At 43.0% G+C, this 19,514-nt stretch overlaps 4 protein-coding genes across 4 annotated transcripts in view; all 4 read right to left on the minus strand.

Annotated features, from left to right (window-relative positions):
- Positions 1-553: 553 nt before the first annotated feature.
- On the minus strand, positions 554-3,751 carry LOC131514258 (protocadherin beta-11-like). Its single transcript, XM_058734074.1, has one exon. The coding sequence runs from the start codon at positions 3,288-3,290 to the stop codon at positions 897-899; it is 2,394 nt and encodes a 797-aa protein (XP_058590057.1). The 5' UTR covers positions 3,291-3,751; the 3' UTR covers positions 554-896.
- Positions 3,752-3,766: 15 nt separating this feature from the next.
- On the minus strand, positions 3,767-12,769 carry PCDHB10 (protocadherin beta 10). Its single transcript, XM_058734058.1, has 2 exons — positions 10,517-12,769; positions 3,767-3,890 (listed from the first exon to the last, which is right to left on the minus strand). The coding sequence occupies exons 1-2, from the start codon at positions 12,767-12,769 to the stop codon at positions 3,867-3,869; spliced, it is 2,277 nt and encodes a 758-aa protein (XP_058590041.1). The 3' UTR covers positions 3,767-3,866.
- Positions 12,770-13,236: 467 nt separating this feature from the next.
- LOC131514232 (protocadherin beta-6) overlaps positions 13,237-19,514 on the minus strand; it is a 43,291-nt gene continuing 37,013 nt past the window's right edge. The window contains exon 2 of the mRNA XM_058734009.1: positions 13,237-13,336. Within this exon, the coding sequence (XP_058589992.1) occupies positions 13,289-13,336 (48 nt within the window). The 3' untranslated portion in view covers positions 13,237-13,288. The remainder of the gene's footprint in view (positions 13,337-19,514) is intronic.
- Positions 14,863-17,845, minus strand: LOC131514270 (protocadherin beta-16-like). Its single transcript, XM_058734098.1, has one exon. The coding sequence runs from the start codon at positions 17,289-17,291 to the stop codon at positions 14,904-14,906; it is 2,388 nt and encodes a 795-aa protein (XP_058590081.1). The 5' UTR covers positions 17,292-17,845; the 3' UTR covers positions 14,863-14,903.

Consider the following 19,514-nt stretch of genomic DNA (forward strand, 5'->3'; position numbering starts at 1 on the left):
CATGAGTTCAAGCCCCACGTTAGGTATAGAGAGGACTTAAAAATGAATTAAAAAAAAAAGAAATTGGTGCCGTGTGTGTGTGTGTGTGTGTGTGTGTGTGTGTGTGAGATTCTGGGAGGATACAGAAAGCAAAAATTATAAATATTAGCATACAGTCCACTTTATGCTATACAAATAATTATTCAGATGGATTCAAGTGGATTGTATCATAGCTTTGTAATATCAACAAGAAATCTGGAAAATTATAACTTCATATTCCAAGACTCTCTGGGTAGCCACAATATTGATATGCTTTCACAGTCACTCTCCAGGATGCATGAAGAAAAGATGCTAAAAATTTGGCTCTGGCCCTTTCTAACAAGGTGATTACACTTACAATTCTATTAAGGACATGATTTTTCAGGTGTATTTTAAACAGCAATAAACATTTTTAAATGTTAATATAAATGCAGTGAATTTAAGGAAACAAAAATTACATTTCTGAATAGTAACCATTACTACACCGCAAGAAAAAAATGCAAGAAAGAATGAAGAAATACTTGCACACTTGAAATACTCTGAAAATGGTCTGCTTTATTTTACCATAAGCATAATTGTGGGTGAAAGTTCAAAATTCAACTGGAGAGAGGGTCATGGACAAAAAGTGATTTGGTGTTATAACTTAAGGACGCAAACTCATTACACATTAAGACGCCTTGGATTACAAAATAAATTACCATCTCATTACAATCACAAAGATAAACATTCTCTTAAAAGTAAAAATGGGTAGAATTAGTGACAGTATAAATGTACACTGAATACAATTTAAAATACACACAAATTAGGGGAAATAGCATTGATTTGGAAGGGGCAACAAAAAAGTGTCATATATGGAATATAAAAGCTACTTATTGTCACTATATATTGAACCCAAAGCTATTGCCAAAGGTAGGATTTTCTTCCGTTTCTTTCCCAGAGCACTGGGGTGGGAGGTTCGGGATAATCGGCTTCAAGAACTTGAACTCACTAGTCCCCGAGCCTCCCCGAAGACACACCTCGTACTGGTAGCTCTGGGACAGCGTCCCCGCGCCGCTGACGTCCACCAGGTGGTCCGGAAAGTGGCCCTCGGGCCCCGAGCAGCGACCCGCAGACGCCGCCCGGCTCCGCCTGCACAGCCGCACCGCCACGAACACCAGCACCGAGAACAGGAAGAGCGACGACACGGACGCCAAGGCGACGACCAAGTAGACGGTGAGCGGGTCTGCCCGCGCCTCGGCCGCCGCCACCTCCGGGAGCGGCAGGTAGGGCTGCGAGAAGCCGTCCACCAGCAGCACGTGCAGCGTGACGCTGGCCGAGCGCGGCGGCTCGCCATTGTCCTTGACCAGCACCACCAGCCTGTGCTTGACGGCGTCGCGCTCGCTCAGCAGCCGGGCCGTGCGCACCTCGCCGTTGTGCGCCCACACGCCGAACAGCCCGGGCTCCGTGGCCTTGAGCAGCTGGTACGACAGCCAGGCGTTCTGGCCCGAGTCGCCGTCCACCGCCACCACCTTGGTCACCAGGTAGCCCGCCTCGGCCGCCCTGGGCACCAGCTCGGTGCAGGGCGCAGAGCCGTTCTGCGGCGGGTACAGCACGAAGGGCGCGTTGTCGTTGTCGTCCAGCACCAGCACGCGCACCCGCGCCTGGCTGCTGAGCGCGGGCGAGCCGCGGTCGGCCGCGCGCACGCCGAACTCGAACGCCTGCAGCGCCTCGTAATCCAGGGACCTGAGCGCGAACAGCTGCCCGTTGTCTGCGTTGATGGACACCACGGAGGCCAGGGGCAGCTGCGGGTCCGCGGGCGGCAGCAGCGAGTAGGTGACCTGGGCGTTGGCGCCCGAGTCCCTGTCCGTGGCGCTCACGCTGCCGATGTGCAGGGCGGGGCTGTTGTTCTCGCGGACGCGCAGGGTGTAGGTGGTTTGGCTGAAGGCGGGCGCGTTGTCGTTGACGTCGGAGACCGTCACGGTTATGTTGTGCTGCGTTTTCAGCCTGGGGGTCCCTAAGTCGGTGACGGTGATGGTGATGTTGTACTCGGCCTGGCTCTCTCTATCCAGCATTTTCTCCGTTTCCAAAGTGTAATAATTCTCAACTGAAGATTTTAGCATGAAAGGGAGGTCTTCTGGGATAGAACAAATCATCCTCCCATTGTCCCCAGAGTCTCTGTCTCGGATGCTAAAAACCATAACCACAGTCTCAGGCGAATTTTCTGGGATTGGACTGGTAATTGACGATATGGCTATTTCAGGAGCATTGTCATTCACATCCATCACCTGAATTCTGACTGTTGATTTTCCAAAGAGACCTCCCCCATCTGTAGCTTGAATGATTACTGAATATGATTCAATTGTTTCAAAATCCATGGATGCTGTTAAACTGACTTCTCCAGACTTTTGATTAATTTCAAATGTCTTGCGAATATCTTCTGAGGCATGGGAAAAAGAATATGATATTTCTCCATTTTTTCCCGAGTCGAAATCCCAAGCTGAGACGGTGACAATGAGTGAGCCTAATATGCTATTCTCTGGAATCTTCACCTCATAAAATGGTTGCTCAAACTCGGGGGAGTTGTCATTAATGTCCACAACCACCACCCGGACAGTTGCAGTCCCAGACCTAGGTGGAGACCCACCATCCAGAGCAGTAAGGATGAAACTGAGCTCCGACTGCTCTTCATAATCCAGTGCCTTGTCCAGAACCAACTCTGGGTATTTCCTATTGTCCGGATTGACTCGCATTTTAATGTGGAAATGAGAGTTGGGGCTTATTATGTAGTTGTTTAGAGCATTGATTCCTACATCTAAATCCTTCGCACTTTCTAGTAAGAACACAGCACCAACAGGACTATTCTCTGGGATTTCTAGGAGCATTTCTTTTTCTAAGAATATGGGAGAGTGGTCATTTATGTCCGTGACCTGGAGCTCAATGCGTAAAAACTGCAAAGGGTTTTTCATTAATACCTGGAAATGCAGCACACAAGGCTCAGTGGAGCCACAGAGTTCCTCCCGGTCTAGCGATTCGCTTAAGAGCAAATCCCCGGTGTTTTTGTCCAGCTGCAAACGGTTTTTGTTATCATTAGAGACCACCTGAGCCCCCCTTGAGAACAGCTCACCCACTTCTACTCCCAGGTCCTTTGCCAAGTTGCCTACAAAGCTCCCACTCTGCATTTCCTCTGCCACAGAAAAGCGCCCAGACTCGGAACCCGCCTGAGATATTCCTAGCAAAACAAAGAGAAGCAGGACTTGCCTTATCTGCAGTGTGTCTGCTCTTCCGTTCTCCATAGCTCCCTTCCTGAAAGCTTCCTGCAGAATCGCTTCAGCTACCCTTCGCAGTTCTGGGAAATGTGCCTCTGATAATGTCCGTCGAATCTTCGGAGGCCTAAGGATTTTAACCCCTTTGAATAGCTTGTAGTTCGCCCTTTGAAGGTGTGTTCTTTTTGTCTTCCCAACGCTCTGTGCGCACTGGGTAACAGGGCCCAGAACATCATCCAATTCAGTTTCTTTTCCCCCGGCGCGATGTTATCCTGCAGCGCCACCATGCGTCTCCACAGATTTTCAGTTAGATGAAAGCTACCTAAATTCCACTAATATAAATGTCCCTTTAGAAACAAATGTTGTTTTACTCATTGTGTTTAGTGATTAAAAATATATTCTATCTTCCATAAGAATTGTTTTATACTCTTTACAGTTTCTGATGTTGTTAGTATTGTTTTAAAAACAAGATGTGATTCCTGGACCCAGAAGTTTGTAATTATTTCTGAGAAGACTGAAAACCTGAAAGAAGATTGCATCATTACTTGGCCTTCTTTCGGTTGTAATGCAAAGGGAAAGTATACATGAGTCACTTTGAGAGTCTTCTCAGAGGATATGAAATTGGACAAACTGTAAGATGGAACACAAATAGATAGTTATTATAGTAGAAGAAGGCATCTTTGTAGATTTCCTTAACAGCAGTGAACTGTGAACTGTGAGAAAATGAACTAAAATATTGGGGTGGAACGCATTATGTAAAGTCATAATTTAGTTCCAGCTTCTCATAATTTACCAAAGTATTTAATAAGTACACAAACATGCTAGTTTTGTTTAAAGCAGGCTTACTCCTAAAGCCACCTTCCCTTAGGTTCACAAGATTTATTCCAGCTACAACTATGGTCACCTGCTTTCATTTTCCGCCCCACAAGAGATTCCCATTCCCAGTCATAGAGCAAAACTTAGTTTTACTCTGAGTAGACTAATTAAGATCCTATACCTGCTATTGAAGCAATCATTATTTCATGAGGCAGAGAATTATAACGTGGAGATTTTAGTCTCAGAATCTGAAGACCCATCTTTGGCCTTGCTTTAACTGTCTGGGACCACCTCGGAAGCTTTGGGTAGTCTGAGTCCTAGCCAAAGTGAAAGGTTGCTACATAAGGAGGGAAATTGTTTGGAATAGATGCTATAAATTCAATGATCTCAAAAATGCTCTCAAAAATGGATTAAGGAGGGATCTAAAAAATTTGCATCTAAAAATGTTAAGTTCAAATTACATTTAAAAAATGTAAGATAGATACGTTATTGAAAAATTGACCACTACAAGGGTAGAAATAGAAAAGTAGGTGGGTTGGGGCGCCTGGGTGGCGCAGTCGGTTAAGCGTCCGACTTCAGCCAGGTCACGATCTCGCGGTCTGTGAGTTCGAGCCCCGCATCAGGCTCTGGGCTGATGGCTCGGAGCCTGGAGCCTGTTTCCGATTCTGTGTCTCCCTCTCTCTCTGCCCCTCCCCCGTTCATGCTCAGTTTCTCTCTGTCCCAAAAATAAATAAAAAACGTTGAAAAAAAAAAAAAAAAGAAAAGTAGGTGGGTTGACTACTCTTAGTTATTCTCCCTCCTTTAAAAATACTCACTAGGGGGCTCCTGGGTGGCTCAGTCAGTTGAGCATCCTATTTCTGTGAGTTTGAGCCTGGAATCTCTGCTGTCGGTGCAGAGCCTGCTTCAGATCCTGTCCCCACCCCCCGCCCTTTCCCCAATTGTACTCTCTTTCAAAAATAAATAAACATAAAACCCATAAAATACTAACTAAAATGACAAAAAAAGAGCAAAAGTGGTATGAACACATAAAGACTAAGAATGCACAAGTGAACACCCAAAATTTTGATGACAGAAAGCCGAAAGAAGAGCAATTGAGTTAGCAGTTCTAAGAAACATGTAAAGTGCCTGCATTGGAAATGTTCATACAAAACTAGTGGGTTTGTCCTACAGTATTCCATTTATGTACAAGATTTAGAGGAACCATGTGTAAGAAAGCTGAAGTCAGTTAAGAACTAAAAAGGAAAGTTGGATAGTCCAACCATTTCATCAGCCTATATAGACAGGAAAGTATCTCAGAGGCAGAGAATGGGAAGTTACTTCTTTGGAGAAATTAAATGGGATGACCCCTAGTTTAGGAGACCTTAGGCAAAGCTGAGTAAAAGTTGAAGCGTGAAACTAAAAATAGGGAGGTGAAGCAAAACTTTGCATCCTGAATGATGAAATTTCCAGATCACCCTTATCATGCAATACTTTCCAATTGTAGCACACAGGGTATATACCTGATCTCCTCTCTAACTTTCCTTCACACAGCAGATATTGTAGAATTCTAACCTGGAGAATATGAAAAGCTTAAAGATTTACACATAATGGGGCGCCTAGCTGGCTCAGTCAGTAAAGCATACAACTCTTGGTCTCTGGGTTGTGAGTTCAAGTCCTGCATGAGATGTGGAGATTACTTAAAAATTTTAAAAATCTTATAAAAAACCATTTACACATACTAATATTCGGAAGGGTCTCCCAAAATAATAGTCTTATCCTAGCATGGTTACATTAGAGTGAAGTCCTACCATCAACAGGCCTCACGCACTCACAAAGAGCTGACAGGATGGTATCTCTTCGTCCTTCCATCCAAACTTCCTTCCTTCCTTCCTTCCTTCCTTCCTTCCTTCCTTCCTTCCTTCCTTCCTTCCTTCCTTCCTTCCTCCCTCCCTCCCTCTGTCTCTGTCTGTCTCTGTCTCTCTTTCTCTCTTTCACTGATGCTGGGATGGGCTCATTCCCACAACTCTGAGATCATGACCTAAGCCGAAATTGAGAGTCAGAGGCTAAACCATCTGAGTGACACAGGAGCCCCTCTCATCACTCTTAAATATGAGAGCATCATCCTTCTTTAAAGTTTATTTATTTTGAGATAGAAAGAGCACAAATGGGGTAGGGACAAAGAGAGAGGGGAGAAAGACAATCCCAAGCGGTTCCACACTGTCAGCACAGAGCCTGATGGGGGGCTTGAACTCATGAACCATGTGAGATCATGACCTGAGCCAAAATCAAGAAGAGTTCGATGATTAACGTACTGAGCCACTCAGGCGCCCCTGAGAATATCATTCTTAATAATGAAAAGATAGCCCAGGACCACAAGAAATTTGAAGAAATACCTATGACATGACATAGCAAGGTCAAACCACCATCTCCAAAAAACAAAAACAAAAACAAAAACGAGGAAATAGACATAATAGAGAAAACAGAAGAAAGTCTTTAAAAATGTCTAATATCCCCAGAGCAGTAAAATCTCATAAGAGCTAACACTTACTGAAAATTTGCTCTGTCATATCCATTGTTCTAAGTGACACATATGCTTTTATTCATTTAATATTAACAGTAACTTCATGAAGTATGTGTTCTTACTATAAGATTGAGAATAGATTATGGCTTAAGTCCCCCTTACTAACTATATAACCTTGGATAAGTTCTTAACTTCCCTGTAACTCACTCTCATTTTAATAATGGATGTAACGGTTTCTACTGCATAATGCATTTTGTGTAGAATGTATTTTAAAAGAATAAATTAATTATAGATGAGAGAAGATAATACATTTACATATCTACAAAAGGATCCTATGCAAAACACTCAGAAAACCAAAAGAGCTATTAAAAATAGTTAGCCAAAAAGAAAAACTTAAATATAAAGGTTGGATTATAAAATAAATTGTCCAAAAAAGTAGAGCAACAGACAGAGAAAATAAGGAAAAAATTTAGTGTCTTAGAGTATCAATCTAGAAGATCCAATATTTAACTAATGAAATTCTGGATAAAGTGAGAATGTAGAAAATTCAAGGGAGAACTTATTATCAAAAGCATAACAAGAAAATTTCTCACAACTGGAAGTGAGAGTTTAAATGTTAATAGAGTACACCCCTGTGACCAAATAGATAAATAAGTGATAATAGAGTATTTTCAGAATATGAAGAAAAAGTTTCCAATTCTTCCAGAATGAAAAATTAGGGGTGACATTAAAAGAGATCAGAATTAGGGGCTCCTGGGTGGCGCAGTCGGTTAAGCGTCCGACTTCAGCCAGGTCACGATCTCGCGGTCCGTGAGTTCGAGCCCCGCGTCGGGCTCTGGGCTGATGGCTCCGAGGCTGGAGCCTGTTTCCGATTCTGTGTCTCCCTCTCTCTCTGCCCCTCCCCCGTTCATGCTCTGTCTCTCTCTGTCCCAAAAATAAATTTAAAAACGTTGAAAAAAAAAAAAGAGATCAGAATTAGAAGGGACTCAGTATTCTCAACAGAACTCTAATTGCAATCAGTAAAAAGAACACTGCTTTCAAAATGTGAGGGAAAATTTTCTTTTTTTTAATTTTTTTTTAATTTATTTTTGGGACAGAGAGAGACAGAGCATGAACGGGGGAGGGGCAGAGAGAGAGGGAGACACAGAATCGGAAACAGGCTCCAGGCTCCGAGCCATCAGCCCAGAGCCTGACGCGGGGCTCCAACTCACGGACCGCGAGATTGTGACCTGGCTGAAGTCGGACGCTCAACCGACTGCACCACCCAGGCGCCCCGGGAAAATTATTTTCAACTTAGAATTTTACACCCGAAGTATCACTCAAAAGAAAAACAAGAGTGCTTTACTAAGCAAATTTTCAAAAACTTTCACCTCCTCTGAATCATTTTTATGAAACTAGTGAGAGATGTGTGTTAGTTAAGTAAGGAATACGCTAATAAAAAAGAATATATTGGATCTTGTAAAAGGGGACCAACACAAGAAAGTAATAAAGGAAAAAGTTCTAGGGTGACAGCCATTAGAACAACCAATGTTGGAAAAAATTAACAAAACTAAAAGGCAACCTAAGTGATGGGAGAAGATATTTGCAAATGACATATCTGATAAAGGGTTAGTATCCAAAATATATAAAGAACTTATACAACTCAACGCCCCAAAAAAAACAGTTTAAAAAGGGGCAGAAGACTGAATAGACATTTTTCCAAAGAAGACATTCAGATGGACAACAAACACCTGAAAAGAAGCTCACCATCATTCATCATTGGGGAAACATAAATCAAAAGTACTGTGAAATATCACCTCATACCAGTCAGAATGGCTAAAATTAACAAGACAAACAACAGGTGTTGGTGAAGACACAGGAAAAAGAGAACCATCTTGCACTGTTGGTGGTAATGTACACTGGTGCAGACACTCTAGAAAACAGTGTGGAAGTTTCTAAAAAAGTTAAAAATAGAACCACCTTATGATCCAGCAATTGCACTACTGGGTATTTATCCAATGAATACACAAATACTAATTTGAAGGGATACATGCACTCTCATATTTATGGCAGCATTATCAACAATAGCTAAATTATGGAAAGAGCCCAAGTGTCCACTGACTGATGAATGGATAAAGTAAGATGTATGTGTGTATGTATATATGGAACGGAATATTACTCAGCCATAAAAAGAGTGGAATCTTGTCACTTGCAACCACATGGATGGAGCTAAAGAGTATTACGCTAAGCAAAATAAGTCAGAGAAAGACAAATACCATATGATTTCACTTGTATGTGGAATTTAAGAAAACAAACGATCATAGGAGAAAAAAACCAAAAAAAACCTCTTAACTATAGAGAACAAACCAATGGTTACCAGAGGGGAGATGGGTGGGGGATGGGTAAAATAAGTGATGAGGATTAAGAAGGGCACTTGTAGCAATGAGCACTGGGTGTTGGATGGAAACACTGAATCACTAAATTTTACATCTGAAACTAATATTTACTCTGTATGTTAACTAACCAGAATTTAAATAAAAACTAAAAATAAAAAAAAGAACAACCAGTGTTAATGAATCAGAGATACAAAAGGTTCTGGGTGAAAGATCTAAAATAAATTGATAGGTATCTGGCATTTTTTAATATTTAAGAGAATTATTGTTATTGAAATGAGAGTTAATGTGAAAAATCAATAATAGTAAATAGAAAATGATGCAAGTAAAAACAAGGATCAACTCTAGGAATTAAGTTTTTCAAGAAAAGAAATGTAATCATTACACTAATGTGTATTTTGAAGTAATTTTTGCAATATACATAAAAACTACTAGTTTAACCTAAAAAAAATGACAGCTCTATTGGGAGAACAGGAGAAAGGGCACATGCAATGTTGTATGTGTATTAGTTGGAAAGTAAGGAAGTGAAATCATCTTTTGTCATATGAAGGAGTGATTAAAGTATAAAACTGTTAAGATATAGTGGCATAAACATATTACTTCAAAAGATGATCAATTCTAGAGAAACTACTCCATAAGAGGGGCCAGACATTGAAGAATTTATTGTTTTTCTTTGTGACTTTTAGTTCATCGTGATTTAAAAATTTCATAACTAAAATATATTTATAAAATGAAATGAAAAGTGAGTACCTTTCCAACAGTCCACAAATATTCTTCACAAATTTTCAAAATGCTTTTATTTATTTTCATGCAGGCTATTACATTTTTTTGCCATTAAGAGACACGACCTATTTTTTAACATATGTCAGCAAAAGTGAACACCAGAAAATAGTAAGAGTAGTGTATTTGAAGGAAATGGAATAATAATATGACTACAAGATATTACTGTAGTCCCATATCACTCACAAAATGATCTCTCTCATTTTCTCACGAGCAGAGTAAGAGAGAAATATCTTTAAAATGCTAGATGACATGATTTTTTTTCACATGATGAAACAGAATGTTAGAGAAGATCAGAAGTTGAGGGATGTCTGCTGACATGAAGGAAGTACAAGGTGATGAGGACAGAGATTAGTCTATGAAATATACTAAAAGGAAAAGACAAATTTCGATTTTCTAGGTAAGAATAACTACATCCTTGTACATTTTGAAATGATTAAACCTTAAACTATTATTTACAAATGAGTGCTAATTAAAGCTACCTATTGATTAAATGCAAAAAAGGATGAAATGACATTGTAAATCATAGATATATAGTACTTAAAATTAGGCTTAAAATTGTACAATAACTAGGAATTTTAAAACTAAACTGATATTGATATGATTGTACACCACTTAAAAGTGCGTGAAAATACGAAAAAGAATTTTTACTGTAAGTTAAATCCAAAGCTATTTCGAAAGGTGGGATTTTCTTCGCTATGCCCCCCAGAGTCCTGTGCCTGGATATTGGGGATAATGGGCTTGAGGAACTTGAACTCACTGGTCCCCGAGCCTCCCCGAAGACACACCTCATACTGGTAGCTCTGCGACAGCGTCCCCGCGCCGCTGACGTCCACCAGGTGGCCCGGAAAGTGGCCCTCGGGCCCCGAGCAGCGACCCGCAGACGCCGCCCGGCTCCGCCTGCACAGCCGCACCGCCACGAACACCAGCACCGAGAACAGGAAGAGCGACGACACGGACGCCAAGGCCACGACCAAGTAGACGGTGAGCGGGTCTGCCCGCGCCTCGGCCGCCGCCACCTCCGGGAGCGGCAGGTAGGGCTGCGAGAAGCCGTCCACCAGCAGCACGTGCAGCGTGACGCTGGCCGAGCGCGGCGGCTCGCCATTGTCCTTGACCAGCACCACCAGCCTGTGCTTGACGGCGTCGCGCTCGCTCAGCAGCCGGGCCGTGCGCACCTCGCCGTTGTGCGCCCACACGCCGAACAGCCCGGGCTCCGTGGCCTTGAGCAGCTGGTACGACAGCCAGGCGTTCTGGCCCGAGTCGCCGTCCACCGCCACCACCTTGGTCACCAGGTAGCCCGCCTCGGCCGCCCTGGGCACCAGCTCGGTGCAGGGCGCAGAGCCGTTCTGCGGCGGGTACAGCACGAAGGGCGCGTTGTCGTTGTCGTCCAGCACCAGCACGCGCACCCGCGCCTGGCTGCTGAGCGCGGGCGAGCCGCGGTCGGCCGCGCGCACGCCGAACTCGAACGCCTGCAGCGCCTCGTAATCCAGGGACCTGAGCGCGAACAGCTGCCCGTTGTCCGCGTTGATGGACACCAGGGAGGCCAGGGGCAGCTGCGGGTCCGCGGGCGGCAGCAGCGAGTAGGTGACCTGGGCGTTGGCGCCCGAGTCCCTGTCCGTGGCGCTCACGCTGCCGATGTGCAGGGCGGGGCTGTTGTTCTCGCGGACGCGCAGGGTGTAGGTGGTTTGGCTGAAGGCGGGCGCGTTGTCGTTGACGTCGGAGACCGTCACGGTTATGTTGTGCTGCGTTTTCAGCCTGGGGGTCCCTAAATCGGTGACTGTGATGGTGATGTTGTACTCGGGTTGACTTTCCCTGTCCAGCCCTCCTTCTGTCATGAGGATGTAAAAATTTTCCACAGAGGGTTTCAGAAGGAATGGCAGATTATCTTGAATGTAGCAGTGCATTTTTCCATTTTCTCCAGAGTCTCTGTCTTTAATTCTAAAAACAGCCAGTACCGTCTCAGGAGAGTTCTCAGCGACATGGTTGGAAAGTGATGACATGATCAGTTCAGGGGGATTGTCATTGATATCTAATACTTCCACCAAAACGGTACATGTTGCAGCAAGACCCCCTCCATCCATTGCCTGTATATTTATTTTGTAAGACTTTACTAGCTCATAATCAAGCAACACTATGAGGACAATTTCTCCAGAAAAAGGATTGATTTGAAAGGTTTCTCGAATATCTTCAGAAGCATCAAAAAATGAATAGGATATGTCTGCATTGATTCCAGAATCTATATCTCCTGCAGAGACTTTTGCAATAAGGGACCCTACTGGGCTGTTTTCTGGGGCCTGGGTCTCATACATTGTCTGAGAAAACTGGGGAGCATTATCATTGATGTCCAGGATCACAATTCGTATTGTGGTGGTCCCAGACCTGGGTGGAGACCCACCATCCAGTGCCGTGAGTGTTAAACTGAGTTCGTGCTGCTTCTCCCGGTCCAGTGCCTTATCCAATACTAGTTCTGGATATATCATGCCTTCATCACTGTCACTAATTTTAATATGGAAAAAAGGGTTCGGGTTGATAATGTAGCTTTGTATACCGTTAAGTCCTCCATCTGAATCCTCTGCTCTTTCTAGTCGAAATGCTGTCCCTTCAGCTGTATTTTCTAATATTTTTAAGACCGTCTCTTTGTCCCGAAACATTGGTGAATGATCATTTATGTCCCTGACCCTCAGCTCAGCCCGGTAAATCTGAAAGGGGTTATCCATTAAAATTTGGAAATACAGCAAACAGGGCTCTGTGAGGCCACACAGCTTTTCCCGGTCCAGTTTCTCATTTGTGAGCAAATCTCCAGAATGAGGATCCAGGAGCAAGTGTTGTTTGTTATCAGAGACCACCCGGGCTCCCCTTGAAACCAATTCCTGGTTCCCTAGCCCCAGATCCTTTGCCAGATTAACCACAAATGATCCTCTCTCTGTTTCCTCTGTCACAGAATATTGTCCAAACCCAGAACCTGCTAAGGATACTCCCCCAAACATAAAGAGAAATAGGACTTGCCTTTGTCTTGGGCAGCACAACATTCCAGCCTCCATTGCTTTTTCAGAACACGTCTTTTGTCAATGTTGGTCACAATCACAGCTCCCAGCATACAGAACCAGCAGTTGCAACCCCCAGACCTATGCCATTTGTAGCAGGAGTCTGGGTTTTTTTCCTTTTCCAATCTTGGGCCAGTACAGGTTTTCTCCCAGCTCATCTGCCTTGATCCTTTTTGTTAATGCCTTCCGCAGCATTCTCAGTTCATGGTCGATTTTTTTTTTTTGTCTCTTTAGCCTGCAGCGCCACCGCGTGGCCTCCAACAGACTCAAATGGCTTTACCCAATTTGTGTATTTACAATTTTTTTCTTTAGTGGCTCATTTAAGTATTTCATTTTTCTTTTCTTTTGTTTGGTAGAAAGTAATGTTGAGATAGAGTACTGCTCACATTGTTGAGATTTTTCACTGATTCATGGGAAAAGTTAAAAATTCAAAACTTGGAAAATGTTTCTAGCAGTTAACTCTGTCCACCTCATTGTACTACATTTAGTTCTGTAGTAGGCCTTTCACTCCTGAAACTACTCCCATGCAATGTCATGAACCAAAGTGGAAAACAGTGGTGACCTCTGGGACCAAAATAACAGATTTTACTTTTCCAAAAACATTGACCAAACTGAAAAAAGAAACTTGTTTCACACATTCTTCAACAATTTCCTTAAAATCTAATCATATTGCCTAAATATAATCATCCAGAGGGAAGGGTTTAGGCTTTCCCTCCTCTGTGCTCCCATAGAAACTTGTATAATTGCTCTGTACATATTACTGCTTCCTGTTTCATGCCAATTTGTCCCTTATTCAAGTCAATCTGTCCCTATGTAAGGATGGAAGGATGCCTTAATCATCTTAAATTCACAAATCAGACACTCAATGCTTGCTATATTACGGAATGGATAAATAAGCTCTACTTACTAGGATATGAAACGACCTTCTGTGCCTTAAATCCATACCATTTGAAAATTGTATTCTTTCACTTAAACTCATTCTTATCAACTTGTTTCTTTTTTTCATATGTCTTTGTTTTTCTTATATTAGCTTTAAAATTACTTACAAAATTAAAGAAGGGGCTGGTCTTTATTTTAAAGTCCCTCTTAATTAAAATCTGGTGGGATCTAATTTCTCTGTACCAAATAAAAGGGAGGGAAAGAATAGACCAGCATAATGCCTATCCAAACACTACCTACAGTAAGAAAAGCATGATAACATCTACCTCATAGAAAATTTTATTCAAAGGCCTAATATCCAGAAATAACTCTGTTTTTCCTCTAATAAGCAAGTGATACAGATTAAACTGAAGGACATTGTAGAGGGAAAGGGCTAGATACTGCCAAAAACTCTAACTGCTAAACGAAGAATCTATACCATATAAACTTCTGACGATTTCTACAGTTCTTTTCCAACTGAATGGGACTGCTTTGTTAGCCATTAAAAACTTAACAGGAATCTCTGGTTTTTTTCATACAGGATTTAAAACAAATGATTAAATATTTCTACATGATGCTATAAAACACCTAAACATTGTTTTTTGTCTCCAAACTTAAATACATATAGACACACTCAGTATCTTACGGAGGTGTTTCTTATTTTACATAAGATTTATTAGGGATTTATTTATCTTATCACACAATGTAAATACTTTAAAGATGCAAATACCAATAACGGGAAAACAACTTTAAAAAAGTAACAGTTTTAAAAATCACTATAATAAAAATTGAGGTCGATAAACCAACAAAAATACCAGTTTTAAGAGGGAAGAGAAGAACTACCAAATAGGAAATGCATAGATCACATGCACATTATTTTCATAACTGAAGAAGCTCCGGAAAGAAAACTAAAATGAAAATTGTGAGTACAAAGCCAATAAAGACACTTATTCATAAAGTAGTAGAAAATGTTAATGGTATCATCTTTGAAAGTAGAGCTTATTTCACTTACTGGGATTCTACTGAAAAATACTTCACTGGACTAAAATATGAGGGTAAAGAAACCTGTGAAGACAGGTATGAAATTGGAAATTGAGGATGAACCAAATAGAGAAAATTAAACAACACCTTATTTGTGGTGGCAGGCATAAACAATTTAGTCAAGAAAAAAATTAGAAGTTAATGTCTTTATTAAATAGGTTCCTAGCAATAATTAAATCCCAAAATTATTCTGGAAGGGGGGATTTTCTTCCACTTCCTTCCCTGTGCTCTGAAACTGCAGATTAGGGATAATGGGCTTGAGGAATTTGAACTCACTGGTCCCCGAACCTCCCCGAAGACACACCTCATACTGGTAGCTCTGCGACAGCGTCCCCGCGCCGCTGACGTCCACCAGGTGGCCCGGAAAGTGGCCCTCGGGCCCCGAGCAGCGACCCGCAGACGCCGCCCGGCTCCGCCTGCACAGCCGCACCGCCACGAACACCAGCACCGAGAACAGGAAGAGCGACGACACGGACGCCAAGGCCACGACCAAGTAGACGGTGAGCGGGTCTGCCCGCGCCTCGGCCGCCGCCACCTCCGGGAGCGGCAGGTAGGGCTGCGAGAAGCCGTCCACCAGCAGCACGTGCAGCGTGACGCTGGCCGAGCGCGGCGGCTCGCCATTGTCCTTGACCAGCACCACCAGCCTGTGCTTGACGGCGTCGCGCTCGCTCAGCAGCCGGGCCGTGCGCACCTCGCCGTTGTGCGCCCACACGCCGAACAGCCCGGGCTCCGTGGCCTTGAGCAGCTGGTACGACAGCCAGGCGTTCTGGCCCGAGTCGCCGTCCACCGCCACCACCTTGGTCACCAGGTAGCCCGCCTCGGCCGCCCTGGGCACCAGCTCGGTGCAGGGCGCAGAGCCGTTCTGCGGCGGGTACAGCACGAAGGGCGCGTTGTCGTTGTCGTCCAGCACCAGCACGCGCACCCGCGCCTGGCTGCTGAGCGCGGGCGAGCCGCGGTCGGCCGCGCGCACGCCGAACTCGAACGCCTGCAGCGCCTCGTAATCCAGGGACCTGAGCGCGAACAGCTGCCCGTTGTCCGCGTTGATGGACACCAGGGAGGCCAGGGGCAGCTGCGGGTCCGCGGGCGGCAGCAGCGAGTAGGTGACCTGGGCGTTGGCGCCCGAGTCCCTGTCCGTGGCGCTCACGCTGCCGATGTGCAGGGCGGGGCTGTTGTTCTCGCGGACGCGCAGGGTGTAGGTGGTTTGGCTGAAGGCGGGCGCGTTGTCGTTGACGTCGGAGACCGTCACGGTTATGTTGTGCTGCGTTTTCAGCCTGGGGGTCCCTAAGTCAGTGACGGTGATAGTGATGTTGTATTGGGCTCTTTCTTCTCTGTCTAGTGCTCTCTTGGTTACCAAGGTGTAAAAGTTCTTGACTGAAGGTTTTAGAAGAAAAGGAAGGTAATCCTGGATGGAGGCAACAGTCTTCCCGTTATCCCCAGAGTCAGGATCTGAAACACTGAAAACAGCAACTACAATCTCAGGTGAGTTCTCCAGGATAGGGCTGGTGAGTGCAGACATGGTCACTTCTGGGGGATTATCATTTATATCCACCACCTGTAGGAGAAGAGTGCATTTTCCTGAAAGGCCTCCCCCATCTGTGGCCTTGATGTCCACCTCATAAGATTGAACTGTTTCAAAATCTACTTGTTTTCTCAGTTGAATTTCTCCTGTTACAGGATTCACCTCCAAAGTTTTGCTAATATCTTCTGAAGGCTGAAAGAGCGTGTAGGCTATTTTTCCATGTACTCCGCTGTCTAAATCTCTGGCAGACACAGTGACAACCAAGGAGCCTACATGGCTGTTCTCAGGAATTTGCACCTTGTAGATGGGCTGCTCAAACTCAGGGGCGTTATCGTTGCTGTCCACCACTTCAATGCGCACCTGAGCGGTCCCATACCGAGGTGGAGAGCCGCCATCCAGCGCCGTTAGGGTTAAAACGATTTCAGGCTCCTCCTCCCTGTCCAGCTCTTCTTCCAACACCAGCTCAGGGTATATTCTGCCGTCACTGAGTTTGCGGGTTAGAACCCGGAAATGGGAGTTGGGGCTGATTTTATAGTTTTGAACATTGTTGCTTCCTACATCCAAGTCCAGAGCATTACTCAGAGGGAATGCAATTCCTAGAGGACTGTTTTCAGGTATTCTTAGAATCATTTCTCTTTCGGTGAACACAGGAGAATTGTCATTTATGTCTTTCACCCTCAGTTCAGCCTGAAATATCTCTAAGGGCTTTTCCATTAACAGTTGGAAATATAACAAGCAAGGGTCAGCTGGACCACATAGCTCCTCTCGATCTAGTTTCTCGTTTATGACCAAATCCCCAGTCTGAACCTTGAGCTGCAAATGCTCTTTGTTCCCCTGAAAAATGATCCGAGCCCTGCGGTTGTACATCTCTGTCAATCCCAACCCCAGGTCTTTTCCTAGATTTGCCACAAAGGAGCCTTTCTCCATTTCTTCCACTACTGAATAGGGACCTAACTCGGCACCCACCCCAAACATGCTCAGCAAAACAAAGAAAACTAGGACTTGCCTTTGTCTCAGATAGCACATCCAGCCAATCTCCATTGCTCTTTCATGAAAATTTGGTTTACAGGAGCTTTGTGTATGTCCAGGATCCTGGTAGCCTGGTCCTGCAGTCCAGATATCAAAACTATGCCACTAAATATAGTTTTAAAGAGATTTCAGATTCACGTTCGCTGTGGCCAAGAAAAACGTACTTTAGCTTCCAGGCAATGTGAAATTGTTTGGCTGGATACTGGAGCTGCATAGGCAATTCTGTTTTTCATCATTTAACCTGCAGCGCCACCATGTGTTCTCACTGAGTCTTATATTTTCCACAAAATACTCCTAAATGTACCGAATAAGTTGTGTAAAATGTGTTCTGTAATATAAAACAATGAGCTCTATTTTCATGTGATGTGTGTGTGTTCAGATAGAGCTCTGTGTTGTTGCACAGGAGGAGTACAAAGATCAAACTGTCACTTATGTTACTGTTAAAACCTGTTGAGAGTTAATGATTAAATAAAATAATTAACATTTAAGCTGAAAACAATGTACATTTAGGAGCAAAATGTTTTTGAATTACCATGCGAACAGTTTCACAAGTAGATCATTTTCATGGTACACATTACAGAATTACAAATGAATGGACACTGCAAAATTGCAATTAGTGACAGTTCTAAAGATATTATTTAACCAATGTGTTATTAAATTGCATACTTCCTCTTCTTTACAACACCGAAGACTGAGAGCTGTTTTTGCAATTTTCAAGTTATTGAAAAATTATTTCTCAAATACACAGATCTCAAGATTAGACCTGCCATGCTTTTGGATTCTTTTAAAAAATATATATAACAAGAATAATTTGTTATATTTAAAAAGGTTTAATGACATATAACTCACATACCACACAGTTCACTCATTTAAAGTGTACAATTCAGTGAATTATAGTATATTCACAGAGTAGTACATCCATCACCATAGTCAATTTTAGAATATTTTCATCACCCCTCAAAATCCATACCCTTTAGCAACAACCCTAATCCCCTATCCCTCCCGTGCTGAGCCCTAATCAATAACTAATTTACTTTCTATCTCTATAGATTCCCCTATTCTGGACTTTCATATGAATAGAATAATATGTGGAGTTTTGTGACTGGCTTCTTTCACTGAGCATGTTTTTGAGGTTCAAGTTGTAGCATGTATCAGTACTTCATTCCTTTTTATGGATAAATAATATTCCATTGTATAGATATATATCACATTTTGATTATCCATTCGTCTGTTGATAGACATTTGGTTTGTTTCCACCTTTTCACTATTCAGAGTCCTGCTGCTGCAAACATTCATATACAAGAGTTCATGTGGACATAAACTTTCATTTCTCTGGCAGAATTGCCAGGTCATAAGGTAGCTCTATATTTTCCAAGGTGGCTGCACCATTTTACATTCCCACCAGCTTTGTATCAGCATTCCAGTTTTCCCACATCCTTCCAACACTGGTTATCTGACTTTTTGATTCTACCCACTCTAGTGAGTATGAAGTTGTATCACATGATTTTAATTTGCATTTCTCTGATGACTGATGATGTTGGACATCTTTTCATGTGCTTATTGTCCATTTGCATATCTTCCTTAGAAAACCATCTATTCAGATCTTTGTCCATTTTAAACTGGATTATTTATCTTTTCATAATTGAGTTGCAAGCGTTCTTTGTATATCCTAGATACAAGTCCCTTTCAGATTTGTATTTATTTGTTCAGGCTTTCCATTTCTATAATTTGAATTGAATTGCAGTAAGCTTCATATCTTTATCAATTCAGTGTTTTTCTTAGTAATTCTTAGAAGTTTGTTAAATACCTTGTCTGAGATTAAAGCATCTAATCAATGAGGCCTAAATTCCTGTTATAAAGACCTTTATGTGCTTTCCATTGGCTACCAGTGGTATTGCTAGACTGGATGATTTTCTTCCAAGCAGCCAATCTGTGGTAGATAGAATAATGGCTACCCACCCAAAGACATCCTAATCCCCCAAATCTGTAAATATGTATCTTACATGGCAAAAGGTTTATAGATGTAATTAAATTGAAGATCTTATGAAGGGAATATTATCCTGGATTATCTGGGTGGGAAAACTTTTGTTGGGAATGGTCAAAAGGAGATGTGATTATGGAATAATCTGTTTCAGAGATACAGTATTTGGTTTTGACAATGGATGAAAGGTGAAATGAGTCAAGTAATGTAGGCAGCATCTAGAAGTTGGAAAAGACAAAGAAACAGATTCTCCT

This window comes from Neofelis nebulosa, chromosome 1 (assembly GCF_028018385.1).
Source record: "Neofelis nebulosa isolate mNeoNeb1 chromosome 1, mNeoNeb1.pri, whole genome shotgun sequence".
Lineage (NCBI taxonomy): Eukaryota > Metazoa > Chordata > Mammalia > Carnivora > Felidae > Neofelis > Neofelis nebulosa.

Coding starts and splice junctions, on each gene's coding strand:
- LOC131514258 (XM_058734074.1), bottom strand. CDS start 3,290: ATGGAGAACGGAAGAGCAGACACACTGCAGATAAGGCAAGTCCTGCTT.
- PCDHB10 (XM_058734058.1), bottom strand. CDS start 12,769: ATGGAGGCTGGAATGTTGTGCTGCCCAAGACAAAGGCAAGTCCTATTT. Junction 3,891..10,516: donor CGCAGAGCTACCAGTATGAG/GTGTGTCTTCGG, acceptor TCCATCTTACAG/TTTGTCCAATTTCATATCCT.
- LOC131514270 (XM_058734098.1), bottom strand. CDS start 17,291: ATGGAGATTGGCTGGATGTGCTATCTGAGACAAAGGCAAGTCCTAGTT.